Below are 12,227 nucleotides of genomic sequence, written 5' to 3'. Positions count from 1 at the left end.
ATTTACCTCTTCCTAACTTCAAATGTTAGGCTATAAATAAGATACATTCTTACCAAAATGAACCAAAATCTCGCAATAGTTTATCATACCAAATTAAAAAATAAAGCAAGGCAGAGTGACCCGTCCCACCCTGTTGCAAGTCAAAATTTAGCCGACCAAGACGAGCTAATGGGTTTAAGAAAGTACATTAAATACACAAAACCAAAAGCCGGGAAAGAAGACCAGATTAAGTATTCAATAAATGTGGGAATTCCCTTTAAATCACTTGCAGGTAGAGGCAAAACTTCAACTTTAAAACAAGCTTAATATCTAATGAGGCTGAATATAACAGAAACAGAACATAATGAAACAAAAATATACTGTACACTAATTTGTTGCATAACCTTGGAGTTCATCCACATTTTCATACAAACAATGGAACTAAGATTTAACATTCTGCTCATCACTCTAGAACAGCAACCTCTTTGTCAACCCTCCAGTAATTTGCATCGTTGAACTCCTTCACACCATGACTGCCGCCTTCTTCAGAATTTTCCTTTTCTGGAGCCTTTGACACAACGTTTCTTTTCAATGGTCCAGCTTCCCCAACTGTCCCTTCTTTGATAGCCTGTTCCATTGCCTTCTCGGAACCTTCTAATTCTACACCTACAAATTCCACATCCTCTTCAAATAGAGAGGGTACCGCTACTGATGTTGGACCTGAGTCACTGCTCCCATTAATTGAATCTGTAGTAGTTGGCAATCCATTTGAAGGAGGTACAGATTCCCCATTTGAAGGAGAATTCAGAAAAAGACTGTCTACCTGAGGCTTGATAGGCAAATTACTACCAGACTCGTCATGATCCAGAAAGGGATTCCTACTTGAACCAGAATTTTGCATATCTGATGGTTCACCCCATCCCACCCAATCAGGTAAAGGCCTATCCCCAAACAAGTCCTCATTGTCTGGTGCCTCAAACCTGAAGAATCCCATATCATGTGAAGGACTTGTCTTCCCACTTTCAAAGTCTAAGGTGCCCCCATTCACGGAATCACTGCCAGTTATTCCACTAAAGAAGTCTGTGCTTGAGCTAGATGTACCATTCCCAGTGTTTTTGCTGTCAGCCAATTCTTCATCCTCTCCAACCACTACCTCGTCATCACTACTGTTGCTACCACCATTTGAAGCTGAGTTCAATTTTATCTCATCCATCATCTCAGAGGATGATGTGCCCCCAGGTGCATCACCAATTCTGTCATCTTGAAAGGCAAACCAGTTGGAGTTTGTAAACAGATTACTGCATAAAAGAAAAACATCATCATTTAATGATGAATGAAATTAAAACACAAAACACTTCGACTGGAAATTTTGGTTGAAGAGACGGCAGTTACAAGCTCTGTGTCATACACAAAAAACAAATAGTTTAATACAACCAAATAAATTCAGCAACAAGCAGGGGCAGAATGTATTATGACGGAGGAGAATAAAACATGGAGGCAAACACAAGTCACACAACGAAGCAGAAAACCAAACTTAGATATGTTCATGGGTTATAAAATGAAAAATTATATCAAACAAAACCCTCTTATTATTTATCATGACACTAGGTGATGTCAGTTACAATTACCACACAAGGTCAATTGACTCGATCAAAGACCAAATCTTCAGAGATATTATTTATCATGGGATTAACATTGAAAATAAAATGCTTTTGTAATTGAATGTTTAACATCCAACAAAATGGGAAGAAGATCTCTATAAGGAAGGATAGAGCTTGTTTATAGAGAATTTATAAGCACAACAGAAAGTAAAGAATACTGAAAGCAAAGAATACTGATTATAATCCAAATTTAATTCTTCCATAGTTGCAATCAAAGAATATATCTCTAGTTTGTGACTACAAATTCTGCACTACACATCATTAAAAGTCCATAAAAGAATTACAAAAATAAAGGTTCCCGTATGGAATATGAAAAAGAAGTACAGAGTACAACCTAGTAGTAGAGAATGCACGTTTTTAGTTAAGGACATAAATGAGTGATTTATTCTATACAGGTTATTTTAACAAAATAGGATGCTCAATAAACAATTAGATCAAATTCTGCCTAATATGCATTCCAGCTATATGACAAAATGAATACTCACCTCCCTTGATCATCACCAAGTCTTAGGGATGATATGACTACTTCAGCAGAATCATCATCAAAGTAGACATCCTGCATTTGATAAAAACAAATGAATTTACTATCATCAAACAAAGAAAGCAAGATTACTATATTATGGCACAGCTATTATCATGTAAAAAATTTAAACAAAGGCCATAAGAGGGATTCCAGTTGTTATAGCTTTGCCCCGTGACAAGGGAAAAGGGTATGAAATAAAGATAAAAGGGAATGTGTGACCGTTAGGTAAGGAGTTTTTGCAGAACCTCAGTTCTGTAGTGTTCTGACTTTGGTTTTATTTTTCTGACTACAAGTAAGATTGAACCTGTGATTTTGATCTTTGTAATGATGGTTTATCCCAACTTTCTGTTATAAAATACTAATTTCCTACTTTCCTAAAGCAATATATGTTAGTTGATTACTGTGTAAAACTTTAAGCAGGCTACAAAAGTAAAGCAACTAAGGTGCAAAACAATAAAACTACGGGGCACAAAACACAACAATTGTGCAAATGGATGACAGCCACAATGAGTGAGACAGTCACCTAGTTTTTAAATGAGACATTTTTAAGCCCAAAAGTGGTTCTCCAAATCCCTGAAATTAGCCAGATCAAATACTCCAGTTATATTAAAAAACTATTACCTCATCATCTCGATCAAGACCACCATGTTCCTGTAACAGTGATTATTGCATTAGTCCACTATTTATTTAGGTTGCAGATCCAAGGCAAGGAAAAAAATGGGGAATTAAAAGAAAAAAGTGGGGAGGCAGATGATTCAAGATTAAAGACACAGTGCATGCATACAGAGAGGCTAAGAAGCAACCAACAACTACAAACCTCTTCATTATCTTCATTTCCATAAATTTTGTATCTAAAAGCCTGGCTCAAATTATTTGCTAAAGCTGCAACATCATAGTCTCTGTCATGAAGGTCTTCATCATCACTATCCCTCATCCTATCTTGTAATGCAGTTGGGCGTCTTCAGAAAACATGAAACAAAGAAATCAATCAAGATGAAAAAGGATTCAAAATATCCACTCTGCTATATTTCTGATTTCATACACAGAAAACCGTGCCCACCCAATCCTTCTTGGTGCTTTTGATAACCTCACTTGCTGTCATATCAAGACAGGGCCTTGGCCATTTAATGTTTTGTAACCGAAATTTCCACCACCACCACCGTCATGTTCAATAAAATCACTGAACCTCACAGTAATGCTTCTTGTAAATATTTGGAGCTAGAAAATTGAAATTAGAGCTTACCCACAAGCCCAACGGTGAACATTCTCAACCACATTACGCTGCTGAAGAACAGTAGCTTGCCACTCGTTCCACTCGCTATTCTCCTACAGCAATAGTTAAAAAAGATTTAGTTTAAAAAACATCCCCGCCAACACAATTAAAATGCAAGCTGAACCTCACAGTTCAAGGAACCGGAAAACTTTTCAACTTAAAGGACAAGGAAGTCTGACTAGAACACACAATATAATAGCAATGTTTCAAGATCTAGCACTGGTATCCAAAGCTTCAACACTGTTAAACCATTTCTTATTTAGTGAACCAGGCACATTAAGGAATTGTTCAAATTCTACGTGAAAAAAAAAATGCCTTTTCAGAAGACTGAATAAGCATCTGATCTGATATGAGATTTTAAGCAAAGCTGTCAATGATTCAATTCAGATATTTGTATGGTTGGCTGACTAGAACACACAATACAATTGCGGTGATTCATGATCTAACACTGGGATCTAAAGCTTCGACAATGTTACACCATTTCTTACTTCTACAATTATTATTAGTGAATCAGACACATTAAGGAGTCATTCAAATTCTCCACGAAAAAAAATGGCATTTTCAGAAGACTGAATAATCATCTGCTATGAGTTTTTCAGCGAAGTTGTCAATGATTCAATTCAAAGCAAACATCACAGTTCTCAGATATTTGTTGGGTTCACAACCACATACTAGGAAAACCATGAATCTTTTCTCTGCAAGTAAATACAAAACTTACCTGGAGACATGTCATAATATGGCTTTGGTTATGAGCCAAGTGAACAAGTTTGTTGAAAATTCGAGTAATATGTCCAATGTTTCCTATCCGTGTTCCCCGTTTTCCGGCAGCAGGTAACGTGGGCTGTAAAATCACAAATTTAGTTGAAAAAGATGTTCTTGTAAACTTCACAGCATACAGAGACTATGCATACAGTTCATATGGAAATGTATACAGTGTGCATGAGATATCACTTTAACTCAGGTGATGCATCTTTGTTTTCATTTTTATTCAATAAAACACGGGAAAAATCAAGGTAACTTAACACACTATCAAAAGTTTCTTAAATCAATTAACTTTCCTTCTACCCTAGGTTGGGTTGTAAATTAGTGGCTTCAAAATACAGACTACTGAAAACCTGGTGAACAAATCAAGTCCCATCTATCAGTTTGAAATATAATTTACCTGATTGCTTTCAGCAGAAAGAATGGAATTTTTATCTGCTTGGAGAAACCTTCCAACTAAATCACAATCTCGAAGCACATGATCAATGATGGCATTAGATTTGCTCTCCAGACATGATGATATGATGCTTTCTATGTGATGGTGTAATGAGTTATTGTACGGATACCTGTATTTTAGTACAAAATGTGTCAAGAGGAGATATCTACAACTCTCCAGAATTGGAAGAATTAAAGTTGCTTACTCAAAGAAAAGATCAATGACTCGTTGAATGGTTCCTGAGTTTGCCAATTCTTTTTCTGCCACTTCGTTTCCAGTTTTTAAAAGTACAGCAATAAACTCCACAATCTGAAATGAATTGCAAGTTGGTCAGAAAAGAAAATACATTCAAAACAGAGATTAGCCCTCTATCCTTGCTCAGGAATATGAATGTTTATAGTACTCAATGAAGGTTATCAATGGAACTAAATTCAATAATAATTGCCAAACAACAACATAGTTCTGGAAGAGGCAACAATACCAATAAAATTTTAAAGAAAAAACATAACAAACCTTTAATCGATGCTTGCCAAGTGGAGGTCTCAATTCACCATACGTTGTAGGCAATACCTTACTATCGGATGACACATCCAAAAGCACAAGCAATTCACCTGTAGATAACAAGCGCAATCTTTATGACGTGATAGGGCTGCTCAAATAAAATAAGTCTGTACAAGAAAATTGTTGGCATATCATTCTTCAAGCATAACATGGTCCCCCAATGAAAACACGAGAAGGACTGAAGGATACAATATCTTTAACCCAGAAACCTTGCTGGCTATTGACAACTACACAGATTTGTAAGAGAAAGACTAGACTTAAAAGGAATATAAAAATGAAAATCTATAAATAAATTATTCAGGTTACAGGTGTGGCAGTGGAACAAAAGAAATAATGGAATAATATAAAGAAAAAGAAATAATGGAATAATATAAAGAAAAAGAAAAGAGGGAAGAGATGAACGAAATAAGTAATGTAAAATAAAAAAAAAGAAAACAGGTTGCGGGCAATGCAGTGGTGACAGCTGCGCTGCATCTCAACAGCGGCACTGCAGCGGGTCATAGTCCAAACAGAGTCACGGATCACTGAAGTTGGTTGAACAGTCTGGACTTTTTGGTTTAGAATTGCATTCGTTAAAAGCTAGGTTAGTTATTCCTTTTTTTTAATTTGGAATGGTTAGTTTAGGTTAGGTTGTATGACCTAACCCTTTTTCTTTTTCACTTTATTGGGTCAGGGTCGGGTTAAAAGAAGAACCCATAACAATTATTCAAAAGAATAGGATTTTTTGCCTCGGGTCTGAATCACACTGATCCAAGGCTTATTCTTTTCTTCTTCTTACTTAAACGGGTGCAGATCTGAGAGCCCATTTCTGCCATCTCTATCCCACAACACCTAAAGCGGCCATGATGAGCTGCATGAAAACCCACATTGCCACCACCATGCTGTGGTGGCCAACCAAACATCAGCTACCTATTTCCGCCATGGTTGATTTTGATAACACTGAATAATAATTACAATTTTGCTACAAAAAATGAAAATCATTACATAGAGGTTCTAAACTAAGAAACATACAATGCCCCGCCCCAATAAAAGACACACATATCCCCTTTGTTGTGGGCTTCACCTTTGGATAGTTTTCTTTGAAATCTTATTTCCAACAATATGATCATACATCTCATAACATGATTAAAAAAAGGTACAACCTTTTCACCATAATTTCCTCAGTCATTTTATGCAATCATCCTACCCATGCAACATAACTAAATTAAAAAAAAAAGCCTGGTATCAAGCATATAAACTGTCCACTTATGGAGAGATAAAACAAATTATACTTACCAAGTTTAGGTAGCATTGCACCAATAGTATCTGGGTTTACAGGAATTGGTGGTTCATACATGTTTTGACTTCGGAATGAATGAAAAAATGGAGATGGAATAGCTGATCTTTTGGGATCCAACAAAGAAATACACACAGAAAGTGAGTTGACAAGGCTAGACTTTGATTGTGAATCTTCCAATGCATAACCCAAAATTTTTGCAACAAAACTGCAAAGTAGCAATTTTAATAATCAATTTATAGACAAGTGTTAGGAAAAAAATAAAGCTTTGCAAGACAAAACCTTGGACTTGAAAGCTTAATTGCTAGAGTTGAAGATGATGCAACTCGAGTTATGGTACACAAAGTTTCAGCAACATTGGCATGAACTTCAGGAGGACTCTGATTAAAAAGAAAAAGAAAAAACACAGCTGTCAAATTATTCATAAGTATAACAAAAGACAACAAGGAGGCAAATAGCCAACAAAATTCAAGCACTCAAGTACAACTATAAATTGGATCTTAGTTTCCCATATTTTTTCTATTTTAGCTCCAAAAGGAAAAATATGGCTTTTGAAGACCCTATAAAGGTAAACTCAACACCAGAACCCATCTTGAGTTGTAGCATTCCTAACAAAATTGTGTTGAAAGGGCCAAAATTTCTTTGCTGGCCAAATCACACACTCACACTTGTAGAAAATGCCTAAATTTAAGAGTAAGACTTCATGCAACTTCAATGAATAAGACTTGAATAGCATACCAGGCATGCATAAGAATGGTTAGGTGGGGTCAAGGTTTATAGAAGCGCAGAACTGCCACTGCCTGTTAAAGGGGCTGTTGTGGCGATGGTAACAAACCAAATAGCTTGTGCTATAAGTAGCACTAGGTGTTGACTCCAAAAAATACCTTAGAATAGAAACATTAGGCCTTTTATGGAGGGCTACTTTAGAGATTTTGGTTTCCCAAATTTAAATCTATATATGTAATAATGGTGAATATGATAAATAATACTCAGATTTAGAAGATGATGACTGATAATTCCAATCTAGGAAGCCAGATATTGATTTTTGTTGGTGTTTATTTGTATAGTTTGCTTAAGACACCTATGACTTTTTATAGTGAATTATAAATGTTATTAATTTTGAGTAATTTTTATAACTTCAGATAATTTATATGTATATAGTATTACATCATATAAACTATAAAAATATTCAGCATAGCAAATGTCTCACAATACACAATCTCGCTATAGCATTTTCAGACTCAGTCACTACGCACCACAATGTAGGATTTAAAACTCTTACAAAATAGACTTTAAATCTAACTCTACCTCATAAATTGACTTGTAAAGTGAGATTCACACCCACTCAAATATCATAATTTGGTTATATCACTAGTCGATGTGGATCTCCAACATAATACCTCACACAGAAGATTGGATTACTCAAGTGTGGGACTAATTTAGTGGGTGGTCTGATAGTAGTCCAACAATGGGTAGTACAATAGGCTTGACAAACCATACTAGGATAAGCTATAATACCATCTTAGAAAGTAGACATTAAGATTAATTCAACCTCACAAAACCGGCTTCATAAAATTAGGCTTGCACCCACTTATGTATTATAATTTGGCCATATCTTTAGTTGAAGTAGGATCTCCAACACAAAGATTGAGTGAGATAGGTCAAAGAATATCCCCATAGATCTTCTACTAATAAGTAGGGATGGAAATAAGTCAATTGTTTGTCAAGGACCCAAGGCCACTACTTATAAGTAATAAAAAAATATTAGTCTATCCAATAAAAAAGTTATATAGCTGAAGAGAAGAAAGAAAGCATAAAATTACAAGAATTAAAATGAAGTGAAATAAAAAAAAACAAATATAAGTCGTAAAGACACGACTATAATTTATTTATAAATTATTATTAGTATAAATTTTAAGATAATTATTATACAAATTGATATTTATGTGATGAACAAGGCCTATTGGCCCTTTGAGGCTTGTTGACCTAATTAGGCTTATTGGCCAGTTTATAGGTCTTTCCATAAAACAGGCCAAGTAACCAGGCTTTCAGATCATGTAAGACTTTTAAATAGGTCAGGCAAAGGCTTAAAAAAAGGTTTGTAATAGGTAAATAGGCCAGATTTAATGATATAGACAAAGGTCAGGCCCGCAAAAGCCTGGCCTCTTTTCACCCCTACTAATAAATAAGTGGATAACTCCTACAAAGCACGGTAAACTAAGTCTCGTTTCAGCAAGGTGTGCATGCATCATGTAACTAATCAGCAACAACTAACAGAAAGACTATAAACACAGATATAGATATTTTACTTACAGATGGACTTAATTTATCAACAATCATCTCAAGCAGGTTGCTTTCAGCCAACCATTGCATCACATCTATAAAATTGGGATATACATGGTCATCAGCACCTACTAGTCGAACCAAAACCTGTACAAATAACTTAATTTAGGACCCATTCTAGCACACCACAGTAGCAAGACCAAGATCTCAATAATAATATAACTGCTATATGGATGTTTACCTCCATAATAGATGTAATGCCTATCAAATCTACAAGTTGGCGGAAAACATGCTGATGGGCCTGCAGAAAGTATGCTGAAGAATGAATGATAGATGATAGCACAAGGAATAGAAATTCACATACACCACATCACAGAGTGAGACTAACAACAAAAGGAATAAGTTTTATATCTGGTAGTATTTTGCTGTCTCCTTAAAATTGCCACACTAAAAAAGCATAGTCTATTATGATGAGTTTGAATTGGATTGATTTTTGATACAGTAATATCATTGGTAGGGGAAAAATTGTTGGTGTCACTAAATAAAAATGTTTGATCATTTGGATTTATAATAAAAGATTATATTATCAACAAAAAAAATAAGTTCATTTATGATAAAATAACTTCATAGATAATGATTAAAAGGTAAGAAATCATTTATCATTTAACTTTTATTTTCCTCATTATCCTCAACAATAGATTGATTTAATTTAAATGAAAATCAACTACTACAAAGAACTCTAAACTAGTTTTATAATTTTACAATAAAAATATATTATTTTAGACAGTCCAAATGAAATAACTTAACACTTTTCACCTAACATAGCCGAACATATACTTATTTCATACAACCAATTATTGAAATAATTTCAAAAACTAATCCAATAGAAACACACTATAAAATCACATTGGTTTACTTACTTGAACATAATTCATCAGTGGTACTGTCTTCCGTATCATTAGACAAATAACAACCTGCAAAATTAAACAGAAATTATCATAGAGCAAGTGCTTTAATACAACCATACAACTATTGTAAACAAAGTGTCACAAACTAAAAATTCAAAATTACCAAGAGAGTATACCTTGCTAAAGTACCCAGCCAGTAAGGTACTATGAGAACGATCAGGTGCCAAGAAGGAAAATAATAAGTTCATGAGCTGCAGTAACAACAATAGTAAACAGAAATTCATTTAAGCAAAGCATTAATATAGGACTTCAAACAAAAAAACAAACTATGTAAAGAATAATGTAGTATACTACAAACCTCTTCTTCATCCACCAAGGTCTTCAAAATTACATCAATTTCACATGTAAAGATCTCACAGGCAATGAATGGGAACCTAAATCATATAACAATAATCAGATGATAAAAGGGAAACAAGAGAGTTGAAACGTAACCCTTCTGCAACAAAATTTCAATTACAACAGCATACTTGAAGACCCGTTTGTTTTCAGCATCCTCCTGTGGTTCTTCAATGATGTAGCGTAGCAATTGCTCCACCTGGGTTCTATCTCTCAGACTGAAATAAAAGAAAAAACACAAGACAATAACAAATAATTACTAAAATTATTAATTATCTTTTAGTTGAATCAGTAATGCATAATCCAACCTGAGTTAGTGCAATTCAGCAATAATACGTCCACTTAAACTTAAGGTAAAATTGAGTACAGAAAATATGAAAAAAGGCCACCAATAACAACCAAGCCTTGATTACACCAAAGGGTAGGGACAGCTACACGCATCAAATGATCTATTGGACTTTGTCAAAATACCGAAAACATAAGCACAAGAATGGAGAAAATTTCTCAAGGGCAGGAAAAACTCTATTATTTCAAACTGATTAGAAACATACAAGTTGATGAGACGACTGTTTAAGGCCTTGCATTCTTGGATTATTTCCTCCTCATCCAGAAGTTCTTCCAAAGTGAAGTTCTCCTTGTCCAATATTACCTCCACCTACAGAACACCAGATACAAAACAAGACATTGAGCAAGTAAATATGCAAGGCAAGCTTTCAGCCGCTAGATAGTTTGACAATTAAACAACTGTACAAGCTTCAAATTCTTCCCCGTCAATTACAAATTATCACTAAAGACCGTCGTTACATGAGGGAAGGCAAAAGAAACGAGATAACCTTGAGAGAGTAATCCAAGAATTGCATATGAATTCAAATCTACACAGGTTCTTTCTTTCCTTCGTTTTTCTTTTTTAGTACACTTTGCAATAGTTTATGTGAACTGGCTCTTACCGAAGAGTTTTTCATTTCTCAGTGAAATTACAGACAAAACAATAATTAAAGCACGTAAAACTGCGAGAGCCGAGCCAAGCTGAGCTAGACGGATCCCAAAAACATAAATTACGAGAGCAAGTGAAAGAACAATTACTAAATTGGCAATTAAACGAAAGAAAAAAGAGCGCGCGTTAGAAATGGGGAAATAAAACCATGACTGAAACTAAGCGATGGTATAATTAACAAGAGCGAGAAAGAGAACAACGAAACGCAGTTTGAATTCGAGAATTCCAGTTAATTAGCAGAGGAGAAAGGGGAAAGAGAAAACTCACAGGGGAGGAGGAGGAGATAGCGGCGAGCTTCCAGAACATGTGGGAGAAGATAAGTGAAGAGCGAAGGAGAAGGTGTGTAGATCTGCGAAGGGTTGGCGAATCTAGGCGCGGAACATGGAAATGAAAGATAGGAACCTGAAAACCCTAATTTGGAGATCGAAAAGGTGCGAGGGCGTGGAAGATCGAAAGAAGAAACGAGAGCGAAAGAGAAAGGGATAGAGAGAGAAAGAAGAGAGGAGAAAAAGGGAAATAATCGTAGGTGGTGGTAGCTACGGTACGGTAATGGAAGAAGAAACGACGGTGAAAGAGAGGGCGCTCTACTAGTACAAATTGGGATGTACTCTCTCTCAAATCAGAATTGCATTGCCACACAACTACAATACCATCTCCAGCTACATAACATGGATACATGCGTAATTACGTATGTATAAACGTATGTATGTACCTCCCATTGTTTTTATTTTATTTAGGGAAGGATGTATCTATACGTCTATCTACGTACGCATACACCATGCACTCTACACCTACTGTGATGTTTATTTTATTTCCATATCGTTTCTATTGCAAGATTTTTTTTAATTAATCCTATTTCAAACTTTTAACTAGTTCTTTGAATATTATTTTTTTTACTTACATTTGTTCTTCTATGTCACTTTTTCTTAATATACTATTTCAATTTATTTTAAAACTATTCAATACGTTGCCAAAATATTTTAATTAGTTCATTAAAAAGTAAACAGCAGAGGCCTTTTTAATAAAATATAATTCTAAGGATTGAATTAAACAAATTAGGAAGGTAATAAAATTATTAAATAATCCAATAACCTTCAGATTTATAAAATTAAATTTATAGAAGTAAAAGAAAAAGGATAATGATTAACCGCATCCTGCACAAAGCTCAAGTGCAC

The 12,227-nt window shown here is 34.9% G+C and overlaps 1 protein-coding gene across 1 annotated transcript; it reads right to left on the bottom strand.

The window, feature by feature from the left end:
* Window positions 1-226: 226 nt before the first annotated feature.
* LOC137833017 (uncharacterized) lies at window positions 227-11,754 on the bottom strand. Its single transcript, XM_068641415.1, has 19 exons — window positions 11,320-11,754; window positions 10,610-10,713; window positions 10,190-10,276; window positions 10,021-10,096; window positions 9,839-9,913; window positions 9,675-9,728; window positions 8,996-9,055; window positions 8,785-8,901; window positions 6,754-6,851; window positions 6,471-6,679; window positions 5,148-5,245; window positions 4,840-4,943; window positions 4,599-4,764; window positions 4,155-4,277; window positions 3,407-3,489; window positions 2,981-3,122; window positions 2,785-2,814; window positions 2,126-2,196; window positions 227-1,277 (listed from the first exon to the last, which is right to left on the bottom strand). Exons 1-19 carry the CDS (start codon window positions 11,356-11,358, stop codon window positions 443-445), a joined length of 2,571 nt encoding a protein of 856 aa, XP_068497516.1. The 5' UTR covers window positions 11,359-11,754; the 3' UTR covers window positions 227-442.
* Window positions 11,755-12,227: the final 473 nt, after the last annotated feature.

Source organism: Phaseolus vulgaris, chromosome 11 (genome assembly GCF_000499845.2).
Source record: "Phaseolus vulgaris cultivar G19833 chromosome 11, P. vulgaris v2.0, whole genome shotgun sequence".
In the NCBI taxonomy this organism is placed as follows: domain Eukaryota; kingdom Viridiplantae; phylum Streptophyta; class Magnoliopsida; order Fabales; family Fabaceae; genus Phaseolus; species Phaseolus vulgaris.
The sequence above is the reverse complement of the archived record's forward strand: the minus strand, read 5'-3'. Positions and strand labels throughout refer to the sequence as shown.